The sequence below is a fragment of the Ursus maritimus genome, unplaced genomic scaffold, assembly GCF_017311325.1.
Source record: "Ursus maritimus isolate PB19 unplaced genomic scaffold, ASM1731132v1 scaffold_18, whole genome shotgun sequence".
Lineage (NCBI taxonomy): Eukaryota > Metazoa > Chordata > Mammalia > Carnivora > Ursidae > Ursus > Ursus maritimus.
The window spans coordinates 13,519,839-13,538,836 of record NW_024424230.1 but is presented as its reverse complement, the minus strand read 5'-3'; the positions used below and the strand labels follow the sequence as shown (position 1 = coordinate 13,538,836).

Here is an 18,998-nt window from a genome sequence, read left to right as displayed (position 1 = left end):
AACCACAGCCACAACCCTGCCTCCCGAGTCAGCTCCCCGATTCGCAACTCAGAGAGCCAACACAACCGATCCTTGTGAAGTTGTGGTGGGAATTATGCCTCTGCTGACTCCCCGAAAGTCGGCCGGGCTGCGGAGGACTGAAAGAGCTCGTCTTGAGGTCAGCGCGCTCACTTCAAAGGAACCTCAGCTCCCGGGACACGTTCAGTGCGGCCGTGGAGGAAATGGGGCGGCGCTAACCGTGGTGGGGCGGCGGCCCACGCGAGGAGACAGAGCAGGGGAGTCAGTAGTCAAAAGTCGGCCTAGGGCCCTGAGAAAACGTGAAATTCCCCCCTCAATCCTCTCACGTGGGTCTCGCACGCTCCTCGTCGCGTTCGGGTGCACCCAGCCGCCGCCCCACCGGCCCACCCGCGTCCTACCTTAAACTGGCAAAGACCTGATATTAGGACCGCGCGGAAGCCTCCAAGAGAGGGAGGCGGTCGGGCAGCAGTTGGGCGTGGCTTCACTGAGAGGCGGACCCTGGGGGCGGGGAGAACTACGCAACCGTCGACTCTGGCCGCTGATTGGTTGAAATGCCTGCGCGGAGCCCGCAAGCGTCTCCGCCTGGCCCGGGCGCTCCTCCTCCTCTCCCAGCCGCTGGGTCCACACCGGCTCGCGAGGGAACCGCTCAGGCGCCGCCGCCCCAGCCCAGTGCGGACGACGGGAGAGAGGGAGGAGGAAGGAGAACACACTCGCTTGCTTGCTCCCACCCGCACTTGGGTTCCCAGAGCCGGCGCGGAGCCCAGGGGGAGGAGCCGCCGCGGGCACGCCCCGCCTCCGGCCCGGGAAGACGACGCCAGCGACCCCGCCGGCCGGCCACCGCCCCCCTCGCCGGCCGAGACCCGCCCCCGGCCCCGGCCCTGGCCCTCCCCTGGCGGCATGGAGGGGCCCCGCTCTTGACGGCCGCGCCGCCGCCTCGGCCCCCGCCCCCCCTCCCGGCCCCGCCCGCCTGCCCGCCCCCGCTCGCATGTCCGCGCCGCCTTAGCCGAGGATGCTGAGGATGAAGCTGCCGCTGAAACCGACGCACCCCGTGGAGCCGCCGCCCGAGGCGGAGGAGCCCGAGGCAGACGCGCGGCAGGGCGCAAAGGCGCCGCCGCGCCGCCGCCGAGACTGCCGCCCCCCCCCGCCGCCCGCGGGCCCGCCGCGGGGCCCCCAGCAGCCACCGCCACCGCCGCCTCCGCCTCCGCCGCCGCCCCGGGGGCTAGGGCCGCCTGTTGCTGGCGGAGCAGCGGCGGGGGCGGGCATGCCGGGCGGCGGCGGCGGGCCCGCGGCGGCGCTGCGCGAGCAGGAACGAGTGTACGAGTGGTTTGGGCTGGTGCTGGGCTCGGCGCAGCGCCTGGAGTTCATGTGCGGGCTGCTGGACCTGTGCAACCCGCTGGAGCTGCGCTTCCTCGGCTCGTGCCTGGAGGACCTGGCGCGCAAGGACTACCACTACCTGCGCGACTCAGAGGCCAAGGCCAACGGCCTCTCGGACCCGGGGCCGCTGGCCGATTTCCGAGAGCCGGGCGTGCGCTCGCGCCTCATCGTCTACCTGGCACTGCTGGGCTCGGAGAACCGTGAGGCCGCCGGCCGCCTGCACCGCCTCCTGCCCCAGGTGGACTCGGTGCTTAAGAGCCTGCGCGCGGTTCGGGGTGAGGGTTCGCGGGGAGGTGCGGAGGACGAGCCCGGCGAGCGCGGGGAGGACGGCGAAGGCGAGGAGGACGCGGAGAAGGACGGTTCCGGCCCGGAAGGCAGCGGCGCCGAGCCCCGGCCCGGCGGCGGGCTGGGCTTCAGGGCCCAGGAGGAACTGCTGTTGCTCTTCACCATGGCTTCGCTGCACCCGGCGTTCTCCTTCCACCAGCGGGTCACCCTGAGGGAGCACCTGGAGAGGCTCCGCACTGCGCTCCGTGGGGGCCCGGAGGACGCGGAGGTGGAGGTGGAGCCGTGCAACTTTGCCAGTCCCCGGGCCCAGGTAAGGCGCGCGAGCCTCCCAGCACCCGCCTTGCGGTCACCGCCCCGGCGGCCTCCCTGGCCTGGCTTTCGGACGCCTCTTGGCCGAGCCTCAGCCCCGCGCAGGTGGCTCGGAATCCCCACCCCACGGCTCCCATCCCCGTAATACTAATTTTCGTTCTGCTGGGCGGTTCAGTTCCACTCTCCCCCCCCCACACCGCCCCCCCCCCCATGCACNNNNCAGGCACCCGCCATAACAGAATGCTCTAGAAGTCTCTTCCGTGCCGGAGTTGCCACAGAAAACATGGAGCTCTCAGCCTGGTCCCCCTCTCGGAGGAAGGGTCTCAGGACATTTTTGGCTTGGAGCATCTCTCGCTCTAGGTGGTGGGAAAGGCGAAGCGCTAGAGGTGACTGTGTTAGCCTCCGTCTAGCCCCGGGCAGCGCCTCCTCTTTCTCGCCATCTGGCGCTCTGGTTGTGGTTGTAAAGCTCTGCCTTATTCCCTCGCTGAGGTGTTCTAAAGGTGCGCTCTAGGCGCCCTCGTCTTCAGCACAAAGGGGCTCTTTTTGCTCAGTATGCCTGAGTTTTATTAAAAGGGGTCGTAGGGCTTTGGGCTCTTGGCTGCAAACTTGGTGTTCCCAGAAAAAACCTGATGTGCAGAGCTGCGAATTGACTCAAACTAGATGAGCAGTAGCGCGGGTTGTCTGGGGGAAGAAGCGTCTCCTGGAGCGGGCTCCTTACGCCTTTTACCTCTGGCATAACTTATTTTCTATCGGACTTGAGTCTTGCCTACAGATTTGAGTCCGGGGGTGTTTGTTGGGCCTTTAATGTAGGCATAAATGTTGTTTTCTAAAACTTGTTAAACACCAAAATGTAATAGACAAGAATCCAGATGAGTCACTTGTCTCAGACATTAAAGAAGGTGAAATTTTATAGAGCCATGAAAGCAATTTAATAATAATCTAGGCCCGATATAAAGTCCTTGATGGTAATAATTCAATGGAGGAGAGGAGAGGAGGTTTCAGTTAGAGTAAAAACTAGGTACAATAAGTTTATATTCGTGGTTTACCGTCATTTAAAAGGTAGTAATTTGGTTGCCATGCTTTTCAGCGTAGGTGATCTCGGGGATGATATATTGGATAGGGGGATTTTTTTTCTCCTTCCTCTCTTGAAAGTTAATTCAACTTATGTATCTGCTGTCATTCAATACTCTGGAACCAAAACTGGGCATTGTATTTCTTTAACAGCTGTGTGGACTCAATACCCATTGAATCAAGGAATTTGGGGGCTGGAAGGGATTTAGTGATAATCTAGGCGGAGCCCCTCCTTTTTCAAAGGAGTCTTCTGTGAAGTGACTCACATTTTAGGACATATTTTTTCAGACTCCAGTGTAGTAAGTATCCAGTAATTTTTTGGTGAGCTTCAAATTTTGTCTTCCCGTGTTTATTTACTACTAATATGCAGCTGTGTATACTGTTGGTTAAAGCCCTTTTCCATTCTTAGCCTGTTCACTGAAATAATTCCAAAAAGTCCTATAAGGCACATATATGGAGAAGAAAGCCTGAAATCGGGAGCAATACTTGTATCTTATTTTTAAAATTTTTTTATAGATTATAAAGATGATCTTAGATTGCAGGTATATGAAATTTATCATTCCACTCATATCATTCCAACAAGGGTAACCGATTTCTGATTTTAATTGCTAGGAGTCTTTTTTTCCCCCCATTAAATTTTGCTTGTAATGAGAGTGTCGGAAGGCGACTAGAGAAAAGGGAGAGATGGGTACGAACTAGAGTAACGAGATTTTTATCTTGACTGCAGTGTGTGGCCTTTTCTGGCAACCCGTGAGTGTTGGGAGGAGTGGGCAAAGTGAGGTTGGGCATCCTGCTATTAATTTAAGCACATCGTTACTTCTCAGGCGGTGCCCTGTGCTGGGGCCATCAGCTGAAGTGGGAGAATAAATCATAGGGGATACACGTACTACAGGTGACGCTGACGGCTATTTTTAGACATTGGTGGCTTGATGAACTTTTTTCTCGGGTAGCTTAGGGTTACCGTAACAAGTCATTCACGTCTCTTTAAATTGTTCTGACCCCGCACTTTCTGCTTGTTAGCCTGGACTCCAAGGCCCTCAGCTGTGGCTTGTTCTGGCCTCGAAGACATTTCAGCGGATCTTGTTGCTCCCAAGCTGTCACTCCAAAGGCAGCTGATGGGGGTGGATGGATTTGCATCTCGATTCGCTGCAGTCCAGACCAGCTGATTCTCGGCCTTAGGCCGCCAGTACGCTCCCAGTGGGGCATGGCCCACCTCGGAGTCAGCGGGGAGGTGCCGGAGTCTGGCACGTCTCTCGCGTGGAGGCGCCGCGGCGTGTCGGAGAGCCCCCCGGTCACGCGCAGCCGCGGACCGGCGGACGCCTTTGGGGACCCGTCCCTCGGAGCTCCTGCTCTCCCCCTCCCTGCAAGATGGCGGTGGGAGGGCGGGCTGAGGCGGGGCCGCGCTTCCCCCGGGCTCCCTTAGGCCTCCGCCGGCTAGGCCCGGGCACCGGGCTGAGCGGAGAACCACGTGGGTGGTGTACTCTGAAAATGGCAGGGGGGAGCTCGTGTGGCAGCCTTTTATTGCCCCGGAAGTCACCTTTTGGACACATGTGTGTAACTTTCGGCTAGGAATCATTCTATTTCTCACTACTTTAATCCATACTGAACGCATAAAGTGGAACTAATATCCTTTTCCCTTAGAATAAAAGTGTACTAGCCCCGAATAGTGTTTCTGGCTCTTCCAAGGCTCGTATTCAGTAATATGCAGCAGCTTTTCTTTTAAAGTTTTCTGTAAAAAGCTAATAAGGTTTACGGATAGAACATGTGTTTTAAGATGAATTTTGTTAGTTGTGTGCTTTCAAGTTGACCAGTCCCAGCAGCTGTTTAGTGACCTACCACGGTTACGATGCTAATAGTTGAGGGGACAAGTCCACAAACTTATCACTAGAATATACTTATTAGGTCATTTTAGAAAAATGAAGATTCGAGTAGATTTTTACATTTAAAAGTAATATTTCTCGGGGGTTTTTTGTGTGCTTTGGATAGTGTTATGTGATTTTAGAGTAAATGTTACATTAGATTACAACTTAAATATTGTCTTTAGGAGACTTGTGCATAAAGTTTATCTTCGTCTGCTGTGGACTGCCAGTCACTTATGTAAGATTCAACATACAATATGCATTAACAGTGTCCTGGGAAATTTGTGTGATTGATGTGGTTTGCTATGTTAATAAAGTTACAGACTGCCTGTGTGGGGTAGCTGGAAAAAAAAATTGGTTTTAAAAGGGGTCCCTTATTAGGAACCCAAACCGCAAATGGCCTGTTAGCAACAGCGACAAAAACTGCATAAGTATTTTGAAAGATGCTAGTTTTGTTGCCGTTTCATTGAAAAGAGAAAGACAGCCAAGCTTCCTATCTTTACATGCTTAAAGACTCTCCTAACTGCTCATGAAAATGGATATTCTAATTTTGGGGATTTAACCCCCAGTTAGCAACACAAACGTCAAAAAGCATAAAATGCATAGACTGTCATAGTAGTGGTTAGTGGTTAATATTGTTTGTGTGGCGGTGTTTCTTTGGAGATTGTGTTTTCAGTATCCTCAAAACATAGTTGCTTGGCAAATAGTTTGAATAAAACAGAAACTGAAAACTTAAGATAGTATTTAGTGTGGTAGATAGTATTTAGTGTTATTTGAATTCACAAGAAACATACCTGAACTCAAAAAAAATTAAGTGGCCATGGGCCTTACAAAAATCAATGAAGATAACTAAAAAAATTGTTACTTTTTCATAGCATAGGTTAATTAATATGGTACTTGACGGAGTAAGTATCTCAGCTTGTTTTGATAGTACAGATAATGTTGGGGCTTGGAGAAGAAAACTCTTCAAAAAGAGTTTTAACATAAATGCTCCTACTCTAAGATAACTTGAATGTGTACGTGGCAACGCTAATCCTAGTGAGAACACTGACTGAAGATGAAAGGGGAGAGGTCAGTGGTCAGGATTCCTGTTATTACATTAAGCACTAAAAAGATGCTTTCTAAAAGTGATTTTTAAAAAGAATGACTCTAAACTCCCAGACAATAAATAACTTTATTTAATTGTTGGCCACCACTGGGAGATTTTAAACTGGATAGTGTCACTGGAGCAGTGGGCGCTGAGGCGGCTTTCCTCCCTCTTACGGGGGGGGGGGTGATAACAGTGCTTACGTGAGATTGTTAGGATCAAGTGAACGAGTACTTGTGGAATAATGTCTGGCACATGATCTTTCATAAATGTTAGCAATTAAAAGTAAAAGTTAAGTCTTGTTTGGAAGGTGGTGGTAGAGGAATGGGAATAACATCTCACAAATCACCAGTGGGGGACGGAACCAGCCGTATCTTTTACGGGAAATTTTAGGTTAGTTTGGCTACAACGAAGTGTAAGAGCAGTTCAGTTAATAAAGGCCATTGGGAAGAGGCTTTTAGAATTTTGGAGTTAGTGATTATTTTAGTAGCAAATGGGAGCTACTGGTGTCCTCCAGTTACTTCTATTTTTCTGTGTAGTGTTTTTCTCAGGCAAGAACTCAGGGAAAGTCTTACTTAGACCACAAGTGGAGGAGAGGGTGGTGGAAATGGAGAGGAAGAAACTACTTTTCCTCACATTAACTAGTGTGAGATATATATATATATATGCATGCAGACACACATATGTACACACACACACACCTTTTGTTTTTACTACCTTTTGTGATTTTGGTTGGGGGGAGGACAGGAAGTATGCTGTAGAGGCGACCAAAGACCTTGAAGAGTGACAGCCAGTTTAGCAGTAGACTTGGCTTACATTCCTGCTCTGCCACTCACTCTGTGACATTAGCCAGGCTATTTAAGTCCCCGAGCCTCAATCTTATCTGCGAAATGGGGATAATAACTTTCTTTTGAGGTTGTGGTGATTGAATAATGAGATACGATGTAAAATAATTCACATACTGTCTTGAGTACGAATTTTCTGTTGAGAATGACGCTCACTGCATTTTTCCTCACCACTAAGATGTAGCCAATCCACATTGTTCTATCAGTTGTATTCAGGAATGGCTTTCTTTTTTTTTTTTCTTCCCACTTAAAAGTCCACATGATATTGTATTCTCCATGTGGTTCTCTATTACCATACCTCTAAATTGATTGGTGTTCAGGAAGGATGGGTAATTGGAAAGGTAGTGTTTGAGACATTTATTTGGGGCAGTTATTTTTAATGTTTAAAAAACATTTGAAAGAGCACGCTCAAGCAGCGGGGCACAGAGGGAGAGAATCTCTGGCAGATTCTGCACTGAGCGTGGAGCCCAACTCCGGGCTTGATCCCGTGACCCTGAGATCATGACCTGAGCTGAGATCGTGACCTGAACCAAAATCAAGAGTTGGACCCATAGTAGACTGAGCTAGCCAGGCACCGTGGGGCATTTATTTTTAATATTTACATTGTAAAGATCTGGTATGCCACAAATAAAATAAACCCAAAGGAAGCATTTCTCTGGGTCACAAATTATAGTGGGTTCAGGCATAGGCATGGGGAACATATATATTGTGATTTTTGGATTATCACTAACTCCCGTGCAACCATAATCTACTTAAATCTTTATCCAGTTTTCGCATTTAGTTAGGAAACTATTCTTTAACTTAAAGCTGTTTTGCAGTTTTCTTAGGTTACATAATTTTTTGTTACTTCAGAGCACAGCCTGTAATCCATGCACAATAAAGGAACATTTTATGCTTTTTTTAATAGAAGCTACTAAATTGGCTAATTTTTAAGCTTATTTTTGTCCTTCCTTGAGAAATATTAAGCTAATGTTTTTGGTTTTTTTTTTAAGAGAGAAGCAAAAAAGCCTGCACTGCCCTCAAAGCAGACTGAACTTCTCTTTTATCGCCTCTCTTTCATCATGGAGGACTGTGTAACAGCACTCCGTTTACTCACAGAGAATGCTTTGTCACAAAGCCTCCTTCATGCAGTCTACGTAAGCAGTCACTCCAGAAGGGAAGTGCCTCATCGTGCGTTGATGTTACAGGTGGCAGGGCTGCTGGGCACTTGGTAGGCCATTTCCCTTCTGTCCTTCTATGCTCCAGGGAACCTTTGGCCTTTAATTCCCTTCTAAATGTCTTGGCTCATTAGACGTGTTTCATGCTTATTCAAGAAATAACTTACTTGAAGTCAGATTTAGGTTTTAAAAAGGTCGCTTTGGTGAGTTGTTTGGTCTTTACAAGTTCCATTCTGCTCAGTAAAAGTAGGGGGATAGCATCACCATTTCTCACATAAAACTGGTGTGACGATGAACTCGATCATGTAGATGGAAATGCTTAGTAAACAAGAGTAAGATGTATATATCCATTGATCGATCCATTGTTGGAAGAGGGAATAGCACAGTTGGGTTGCAGTGGATGAACAGAAATGCAAAAGTTGAAAGAGCTGGTAGGGATTGAGTTAGAGAGAGCCTTGACAGACTAGGGAAAGGAGTAGGTTGTCAGCGGGTTGCAGTGAAATTGAAAATTTGTGTGTGTGTGTGTGCTGGTGGTGTGTCTTTCTGCAATGTCCACTGTCATTTTATGTGTAATGTGTATGAAAAGCATGAATCATTGATTAAAAAAAAAAATCTTCCAGGCTGATCCAGTTCTCTCAGTGGTACCATTATACTTCTGATCCACTCTGATTTGCTTGATAACCTTAATCCTCTCTTCCCCTCATCCTTGCTGTCACCATTTTCTTCTGAGACTTTATTCCTAACGGATTCCGCTGCTTTCAGCCTTCCCACCTCTTACCTGTTGGATACCACTGCTGGATATGTCTTCCTAAAGCAGTGTTTAATCAGATCATATGCCTTGCAGTGACTGATGGAGCCTGGCCTCCAGCAGGTCTTGGGACTCAAAATCCCTGTCTCCCACTTTCTTCACACATCCAGTCTTCCATTCAAAGCTAGCCTATGCCATCACCTCCTGCACGATGTTTGCTGGAATTGTCCCTGTGGCTGTCTTCTCGTAAGATTCTTTGCTGCTCTGAATTCTAGCAGCATGTGTATTCTGTGCTGTAATTTTGGTACTTGTATGATTTTTTTCCTGATTTAAAAAAAAAAAAAACCCAACAACTTTGACGTATTCTTAACTTATAAAATTGACCTTCCTCCTAGCTTTTAAGTTCCTCAAAGACTTAGGCATCATGTCTCAATTTTTTTTTTGTCAGCGTTGCATATATCATAAAAGCTTACTCAAAATTTCTTATGCTTAAGCTTTTTAGATACAGCTCTGAAACATACCAATACGATAAATTGCTTTAAGACAAAGTACATCAGGAAGCGTTTTTTTGCCTTGTATGAATTCTGCTTCTCAGCTACTTCGTAACAATCTTTGCAGCTCTATAGTACAGGCACAACTGTCTTGAAACTAATAAAAGGAATGGCTTCTTTAGGTAAAAGTGTGGATCAGTGTGGATTTGAATTGAATCTTCAATAGGTGAATGCTCAGTAGATGTATTTATTAATTATTCTTCCAAAATTAGGCCATTTATAGTCCAAATTAAGCTTTTTGTATGGGGGTGGTGCGTAAATTGGGGAAGACCTGCAGATGGTGCTTTGATAGGGTGGAAGAAGTCCTAAATTACAAACTGTTTTCTTCCCTGAGTAGTAGTTTGTAGTTGTCTGGCGTTGATCTCCAGTTTATGATTTGAGGAGCAGTAGGAGTCAGACATGCAGTTGAGATAGTCTCTTGCTTAGGGTCAGAAAGTTAACTTACTTTGGTCACTGAAGTTGAGCCATCTGCAACCTAAGAATTGGAATTTTTATGTTTCTTGTTAGGAATATCTAAGTTGGGATAGTTAAGAAGCTTAACTATCCTCCAGTATATTTGTTTTTTGGGAGAGGAGGGTATCAAATCACTGTGATTCACTGGTGGTCCTCGAAGCCACAACAGGGTCATGTGTGTTTGGAGGATACTTCTTGAGAAAGAGGCCATCAAGCGTATGGAGAGGTTGCCTGATGGAAGGAGTGGTCTTGGGTGGTTTTGTTTGGGGAAGGTGCCTGTGGTAACAGGTGGCGTTAGACACAAGTCCTAATGCGGTGTTACTCCCCACTGTCCTATTTCCCATCCTATCAATCAGTCACTGTCAAAGAACCTTTTTAAAGTCTGTAAGCGTCCATTTCTGCATGGTTCCAGGAACGTTTCCGCACTGGAGCTGAAGGCTGGGGCTCTGCTGCAGGTGTCGTGGACTGTCAGGCTTCTGAACCCAGGTCTTGCTTCCTGCTGAGGACCCCTTGAGTCCCCTCCCTCTCATCTCCTGTGGGGTGGGGCAGGGCAGTTGGTAGGTATATATGGGCTGGGGAGGAGAGCACATCCTCTCTAGATCTGCTGCTCAGGGGTGTGTTCTTTTCACCTCCCCTAAAACATCTGGTAAAGGGGATTTAAAGGTTTGGGGGCTGCTAGCCCAGGGGATGTAGCAGTTCCTAGTTTAGTGTCCTAGTTCCAGGGGACAAGAGGAGATCTTTTCTCTGCCGTAGTAGGAAAGCAGAAGGTTGGTTGGTAAACACAGATGTTGGTTCTGACGGGGGGGAATCCCAGCTTTGGTTTAGGCTGGGAGGCTGTTACCCCTCCCCTCCCCCCTGCCTTCCATACCTTTGTAGTTTGTGGTCTGAGACAGTTTATAGTTCTCACCCGTCCACCTGTCAGCTACACACGCCTACTAGAGATTGTGCTGTTCACGTTGAAAGCAGAAACATGAAGTGAGTTTTACAAGGAAAGCCTCAAGGCCAGTGACATTTTTCTGGGATGAAAACTACTGCCCCCCTCCCCGGTAGGCTTCCCTATCAGCCTCCTTTTGCTAGGTGTTCCCTAATTGCACATCCTACAAGTTCAGTTCTCTGGAAAAGACAATGACATCAACGATTTGAACGGTTTTTTAAATTCATAATAAATTTATAGAGCTCCCTAGAATACATAGAAAATTATAGCGCTGTTTCCCTGCCTCCTCTCGTTCCACCCACTCAGCTGCAGTCCAGCCCTGCTCTGCACACGTCACTGCTTCGTGCACGCGTGTCACATCGAGGAGACCTTGCAGAGCTGCGGTCACAGTGGCCACGGCCGGTCTGAGGGCTGTGGTGGCAGAGAGGACAGACGGGTTCAGTGAACTGCGGGCCCTCCCCCCCACATTCAGTGTCTAGGGTGCATTTACCCCTGCTTTAAGATGGCCAGTTCATCTTGCTGAATCACCTTATACCTTCTAGCCAAGGGAAACAAGAAGCTACAAGGGGAGTGAGCCCCCGATCCTAGCAGAACCATGCACGATGCTGTCTGTGAGCCGCGGACTGGACTCTGGGTCTCCCTCCTCCTCCCTCCTGTTGGCCGGCAGGTGTTCTCGTCGTTCCTTTTTGCGCTGCTCACCAGTCCCGTTTCTTCTTGCACATTTGCCCTTTCTCAGTTGCTACAAGGTGATGCAGGCATTACCATGGGTTCAGTCACGCTATTTCATTGCGTAGAAATGAGGCAAACGCCCGCCCGTTCTACCACATCCTCTCAAAGAGCCAGCAAGGAACTCTTCAGTTCTCCCCGACGCCTTCCCTCTTCTTCCACCAAAACAGATGCAGTTTGACATCTCAGTAAATGTTTCTAATACCGAATCATTTTCGAACATTCAAAGCAAGGCTTTCTGTGAATCTTGTTTAAATAATGACATGCTTTGGTTGGGACCCTGGTGATTGAAAGAATTTAAAACCTGTAACTGTGTAACAAGTTATCCCCAGACTTAGTGGCTTAAACCAGCACCATTTTACTATTATCTCGCAGAGTTCCCTGGGCCCGGGATTTAGGCGGGCAACTAAGAGCAAGGGCAGCTTGTCCCGGCTGCAGGGGTCTGGAGACGCAGCTGGGGCCTAGAGTCTTCCCCCTCCGCCTCCTCCGTGGGTGTGGTTGCTCTCGCGTGGCATCGTCAGGCCAAGCACGCTATGTACACAGTGGCTCAGGAGGCCCAGGCTGCAGGACTTCTGGTGACCTGCCCTCAACTCTCCCGAATGTTCCTCCCCTCCCGTCTTGTGGGTCAGGCAGGACTCGGAAAGCCGGCCGAGACCCACCAGCCAGGGGGTTAGACCCACTTTTGAGTTATCAAAGTATTTTTAGCTATATTTGACCTACCACAAAACCTGACTAGGATGTTGTGGTTAGATACTAATGTTAGTATTCAAAGTCTCATTTGATGAGTGTAAAAAATCTTCTGAAGAAGTTAGTTAATCAAAAAAAAAAAAGCTAAAAAATTCTTAATTTCTGCTTTTTTTTTTTTTTTAAAGAGCGAATGTCTTGGTATTTTTAAATTTAGTCTGCATCAACGGACTAGAGGAAACATGCAGAACATTGTTAGATGGGCTCAAATAAACTCCATCTACGGTGTGACCTTTGTTAAAGTAGAAGGTGGCCAGTGTGACCTTCGTCTCCATCGTCTGTCATCAGAGTCTCTTGGACTGTCCAGCTTGACTCTGTCAGACTTTCCGCACGTTGGCGAAATGTCAAGTCTGTAGCTGTGTTGGATATCCATGCGTAAGAGTTAAGTCTGAGTAATCCCGGGGATGCACGAGCTTCCAGCCGGCCCGCGTTACCTGCCGTGGGTTTGGGCTAACCCGGGGCTCTCGGGCGGCGCGTAGGCCGGAGAGCGCTCTGCTCACATGAGCCACGGAAGGAGGAGAGCACACACATTCTAATGTTCCTGGTGTTCCTGTGCATGTTGTTTTGCAGGCTTAGAATGTTTAAATTTCATTTCTTAATCCAAACAGAGACAAATTCTCCACTTTTCACTTGGTCCTGACGTCCTGACACTTTGATCTGACTAGTCTTTGTAAAATGCCGTTCTGCGTCTCGAGGGCGCGTTTGCCCGGGAATCTGAACTTACTGGAGAAGGCGGGTGTAATGCCTCTCTGTAAGATTCCACTAAACCGTGCTTCTCGGATTTTGTGGCACCCTCCCCCTACTCAGAGTAAAGGAAGCATGTGTGACATGTGGAAAGGGGAGACAGCAGAACGTAGAGCCATTCACCGTTGCGACCAGTAAACTGGATTCTGACCTCTGAAGCTCGAGGCATTAGATTAAATTTTTATTAAACTGATATAATTGTAAATTCTCCACATAGTTTCTAAACTTAAACGATTTTATAGCATTGATGCACGCTGAGATGTAGGGTGGGAGAAAATTAGTAGGGATTTCATGGGTTGATGAATTTAGGTCCTTGGAAAGAAACTCAAACTCCATTTTTCTCCCGAGGTTATAAACAGGAGGCCTTTTCCTGGCTGTTAAAGTGTGTAACTTCAGACTTTAAAAATGTGGCTTTGTGAAGCAGACTACTTCCTCATGATTGAGAAATACAATATTTGTGGAGGCAACACAATAAAATTATTTTAAAAAATTTTTATTCTTTACTGTAAAATGTATAACATAAAATTTGCCATTTTAACACCTTTTTGAGTGTACAATTCAGTAGCATTAAGTACGTTCACATTCTTGTGCAACCATCACTACCATCCATTTCCAGAACTTTTCTTTTATCCCAGACTGAACCTCTATATCCATTAGGCAAATACTCCTATTCCTGCCCCGCGCCCCCCAACCCCTATTGTACTTCCTGTCTCTGATGGAGACCGTTCTAGGTACCTCGTGTAAGTGGAATTATACACTCTTTGTTCTTTTCTGCCTGGCTTATTTCACTTACGTGATGTCCTCAGGACTCATCCGTGTTGTAACATGTATTTGAGGTTTATTCCTTTTGTAAGCCGAGTAATACTCAGTTGTGTATATGTGCCACGTCTTGTTTATCTGTTCACCCAACAGTGGACATTTGAGCTTCCACCTTTTGGCTGTTGGGAGTGACGCCGCTGTGAAAAAATTATATGTTCAAGTCCCTGCTTTTGTTCAGGTCCCTAGCTTCCCTCCTGGGAGAGGGATTGCAGGACCACATGGTAACTCTAAGTATTGGAGGAAGTGCTGCGCTGTCTTCCGCAGCGGCTGCACTATTTTCCCTTCCTACCGGGTCACGCACAAGGGTTCCAGGTTCTCCACATCCTCACCAATAGTGTTGTGTTCTGCGTTCTTGGAGAATAGCCATCTTAGTGGGCACGAAATGGGTATCTCATTGTGATTTTGATTTGCATTTTTCTGAAGAAAACTCTTTTTTTTTTTTTTTTTTTGCGTATCTTGCATTTGTGTTTGAAGGTGTTATTTTAAATTGATGAACCATGAATGAACAATGTAGAATATTCTATAAAAAAGGGTTGACGTATTCAACTAAACTTCTTTCGGTTAACACAGTGCTTTGTTTGAGAGGATTACAGTGCTTTGTTTATATTGATTTTTGAAGTATTTACAGCACTGTTAGGCCAGTCCTGTTTTATGACTTTGTAGTGAATGATTATACAGGTCAATTTGTTGTTGCTAGAAGAATTCTTGTGGTCTACCTTTTTAAAATCATTACTATTGAAAATTGGTGAATGCCATCATGCTGAATGTTTTGGGAAGTTGGCTGTGGATGAAGAGATCTGGGGTGGCCTTCTCGTTCAGTGGTTCTGTGTAGACAAATGCTTACTTCCTGGGGTTTCTACAGGAAGACAAACTATATATAAGGCTGAAGCTTAGCTCCCAGGAGTATCTGATGTGATGCTTTATTCCCAGAAATAGAGCTGTCAACTGGCAGCCCATACCTATTGTCAGGCCAGCTTAGACAACAGAACAAAATATTTTAAATTAGGATTCTTGGGAAGTGTCGGGTCTTTTGTTTGCTTCATTTCTAAATTGACACCATTTTAAAAAATTAACGTATATTATTTAGTGCAGATTTGTCAAATTGTAATTGTTGAAACTGGGGTGGTTTGTTCTGAGTAGTAGTTTGAGATTCTGAGCATGAAGGGGTAAGGTGTGTGTTGTGATAGAAAACAGTTGTAAGGCTGTTCTATTTTTTTTGGCTTAATCAGTGTGTTGTAGGAACAGTATATACAGGGCTCTGCTTCGGTTCTGGAGAGCTGTGTGTGAGATAAGCAGGCCCTTCCTGACTCCAGGCAGCATTTCTCCTAGGAGTAAAACTTCCTCCAGTTTACTGAGGATAGTAATTGGCTGAGCAAACTCAGATTTAGAGCACCCAGTTGCCGTTAGGTGGTTTAGCATGACTAATGGCAAACCCACTGTCCATATTCATCCTTGTTCAGAAAGATTTGGCAGATGTTGATGATAACCTTTTGTAAAACTTTTTCCTACCAAAGCATCTTGTTAGACCATCACTAAAATCAAGTAGTTAATAAAAATTGTGGTAATTAATGTAAAAAATAAAATTTCCTTATATATGGGGGGTTAGCATAAAAGATATCCTCTTTTATATGTGTTCCTTTGATTCTGGTTCACTTTGGTTAGACTTGACATCACTGGGAATTCTGAGTAATGATGAACCCTGGGACAGTAATTAATTAATAGAATATTACCGTGAAATGAAGATAAATATTGATATCAATATATAGTGATTGCTTTTCCTTACTGGTGAGTGCCAGTTTGTGCCTTTCTGCCCTTAACGTGTAATCACCTATGTGATCTCTAAAAATCGCTGTTAAAATGGTTGCTGTTAAAAGTATAAGACTTTAATCTGGTTTATTTCTGTGAAGTTGACCCTTGTTAGTCTGTGGAGGAGATTAACTTGTGCCCCTCTTTCTCATCTAGAACGATTCTGCTCATGGTGATTACACGCAAAGTAACGAGGCCAGTTTACTAGAACAAGCCCCAATACCTCATGATGGACTTCCTGTGGCACCTCATAGAACCCAGCGAGAAGGTATGCTTGTTTTTTGTGAACTTACAGTGGGAGTGTGCAGAGCGCTGTCTACCTTGGTCAACTCTAATTCTTCTGTCTGTGTCGGAGTAGAGACACCGAGCAGGTCCTCGGTTTGGCCGGTCCCCTGCTCTTCGGAGTCTGCATCTGGGCTCCCGCTTTGCAACACGTGGCCGTCCTGGCTTGCGCTTACTTGGTTCTGCCTTGCGGTCGGTTGTCTTAAATCTAGTTGCACACTTTCAGAGGGCAGAAACCTTAACGTTCTGCCAGAGTATTTGATAGAGTGCTTTATCTGGAGAATGTGCTCAGCGTTTCCTGAAAAAAGAAGTTTTACGGAAGTTCACTGTAAGAAAGTGAAGAAATTTCTTACAAGCCCATGCTTCCTCCAGTAACACAGATTTCAAGATGGCTGGGATGGGGGAACTGAAAGGACATTTTCATATGAAAAGAAAGGAGTTCAGATACTTCACCTCGTTTTTGGGGAGTCCATTAACCTGAGGGGAAGATTGAAATGGAAAACGTCAGAGGAGTGAAGTGCGCGCAGTGAGCGTCCCCCTCAGTTAAGGCAGCTTTGAATCAACATCATCTTGTCTCCTTTCAGTCCTAACAACAGTCCTTTTTGTGTAATACATTTTTCCTCACAGAGGAAAAATAGGTATGCATGTTTAATGTTTTTAAAAAAAAGTCTACGTTATTACCTATGCCAGCAATTCAAGACTATGAAACTGCTTGACTCATAGCCTCCTTCAACCACGCTCGCTGCACACGCGAGTGACCTGAAGCAGAGTTTGCTTTTACAATGAAGGTCCTTTTTTTTTCTTTTTTTCTTTTCAATAAAAATATTTTAGAAAAACACAAAACCACATCAAAATGCTAACACCCGTAAGATGGTACTATAGGTGATTTTTCTCATGTTCTTTATTTTGAAACAAATGCATTGATCTCTGCTGCTGAGTTTTAATTTGTGAGAGCTGGAGGGTCTCCCTTACCAGCCACCCGTCACCATATTCTTTCGTCTTGCTCATCTTGATTCTGAGAGGTCGTGGTAGAACTTAAAATCAAGGCTGAAGACATAGCCATATTCCCTTAGCCCATAACGCCCTAATGGTCCCCTACCCCTAGCCCACTGATTTGCAGAACGTAGAGTAGTTCAGATGGGTTTTATTAAATAGCATCATCCTTTACATAATTTAATAGAAAAGCTTTTGGAAACGGCAGACCCTCCCTGTCCCACTTTGACCTTGGTTGTACTGCAGCAGTTCCGAGGAGTTTCGGGCTTCCCACCTGGCTTTTGAGATTTTCTTTTGTTTCCATCCTTAGCATTTCTCACCCATTGAGGGGACATTATCCTAGGAGCGGGCCACCAAACGCCGTATATTTGGAAAGTTGGCACAGAGTACTGGTAGCGATATCTCCTTAGTCTGTTAGGAATGTCTGCTTTCCAGCAGATTTCCGTATCTCATGTTTCCTGCTTTCTCATCGCTCACCATCCATGATCTATAACAATCTTAATTCTTCTGTGTACTTCTGTTACTTTGTGTATTCTCCGTCAGCTATTTTAACTTCTTCCTCTCCAAGTAAATCCTTTCCTTTTTTTCCACCATCTTCCGTCCCCTGAATTTAACAGTGACCCTAGTCTGTGGAGTCCCTCTCCTGACTCCCCTGTGACCTTTGTCATGTTCATGACTACCAGTCTCATTATTGGCGTACATGCTGTTTCTTCTGTTTACACCCTGAGCAACAGTTTCTCTTGCTTTTTTTCCTCAAGTCCCTATATTATGGTTTGTAGACTGGCTCTTCTTAATTTCTAAGGGTATTTACTTCCTGTAAGATGATATTTTTATTGAAGGATGTGTTAAATGAGTAGTTTTGGAGTTTGCACATTTGCTACCTTCATTAACAAGCTGACATCTTACGTAGTTCAATTTAGAATTACTCATATAACTTATGACCACTATTTTCTCTGTGTAGTAAATTGTGAAAAATTTTGCTATAGTGAGCCTTTGCAGTAACGTTCATTAGTAATGTTAAGTTTGTAATACCATTATATGATATTAAGGATCATGTTGAGAACAAGTTTTTAAATTCCCAATTGGAAAGAAATTTTTTTTATCGGTTTGATATATTACTTTTGAAGGTGTTTTTTTGGTCCAATTTAAACAAAAACTAGGTGTTTTCTGGTTTACACCTACTATGCATAAAAATTGAATAAAGTGCTGTATGTAATTGGAATAACAAGCAGTTTTGAAGATGATCCTCTAGAAAAGTAATCTTTGCTTAAAGTAGGTGTATTTTATTTATTTATTGGTGCTTAACACGATGCTTGAACTACTGAGGTACTCGGCATGCCGAATGGGTATAGAAAAAGATTCATGGATGAACGGCTGTGTTTCTGCGCTTCTTGATTTTGTTTCATGACTTAAGACCAGTAGTAAAGATGAAGGTAAATAGCTTAATCGTTTAGCATTTGACAGATTGGGTAACAAACCTGCATCTAGTCGCTGTAGAACAAGTCTGCGTGTTTTCTTTCTTTCAGCTGTGCACATTGAGAAGATAATGTTGAAAGGAGTCCAGAGAAAAAGGGCTGACAAGTACTGGGAGTACACCTTCAAAGTAAGCCCCTCTGCCCCCAACAGATGTCTCATGGACCGTGTTAAATGACCTTTTGGGAAAAATGAAAATTGATCTTTGGAAAAACTTACAGCAGGTTTGCTAATTTGAGAAAAAGCTGTATGTATACATACGTTTGTCTTAATTAAGGGAATGTCCTGTTTTCAGTATGTGCTGCATGGTTTGCCAAGTTTTTAATTGTATCACGTTAAAGTTACTCTGACAATTTTATTAAGAAAAGTAAGAGCCTTCGATTTAAGGTGTAAGATGTATCTTTAAAAGTAAAAGTAAACGTTTTCACTAGTATTTTTTAAATCAAGATCATGGGCATTGTCTTTTCCTGGCATGGTTTTCCCTGATATTTTTCTCCTCCTCTTCTTTCTCCACGAAGGTTTTATTCCCTGGCCTTTGTTGCCTTGTCTTCTTATCTCTAATTGCTTTCCTGTCATTCTGTCCTTCAGACAGCTGTCTAATTAACCGTAGAGTCCAGCTTTGTCACTCCCCATGTCTCCTTTTTGCCTGTTGACTGTCCTGTGGATTCCTTGTCCACGTCTTCCTTACTCCTCCCTGCTTGGGCTTCACTGTCTAGCCCT

General features: G+C 45.9%; 1 protein-coding gene and 1 long non-coding RNA gene across 4 annotated transcripts in view; one reads left to right on the top strand and one right to left on the bottom strand.

Moving 5' to 3' along the window:
• Positions 1-701, bottom strand: part of LOC103675900 — a 9,480-nt gene extending 8,779 nt beyond the window's left edge. The window contains exon 1 of the long non-coding RNA XR_571941.2: positions 417-701. This is a non-coding gene — a long non-coding RNA (uncharacterized LOC103675900). The remainder of the gene's footprint in view (positions 1-416) is intronic.
• A 326-nt stretch (positions 702-1,027) lies between these two features.
• ZCCHC2 (zinc finger CCHC-type containing 2) overlaps positions 1,028-18,998 on the top strand; it is a 63,250-nt gene continuing 45,279 nt past the window's right edge. For all 3 annotated transcript variants that reach the window (XR_005835382.1, XR_005835381.1, XM_040632454.1), the window contains exons 1-3: positions 1,028-1,987; positions 15,687-15,798; positions 18,332-18,408. Coding sequence is in view for 1 of the 3 variants with exons in the window: in XM_040632454.1 (XP_040488388.1) it covers positions 1,028-1,987; positions 15,687-15,798; positions 18,332-18,408 (1,149 nt within the window). In the remaining 2 variants the exon portion in view is untranslated. The remainder of the gene's footprint in view (positions 1,988-15,686; positions 15,799-18,331; positions 18,409-18,998) is intronic.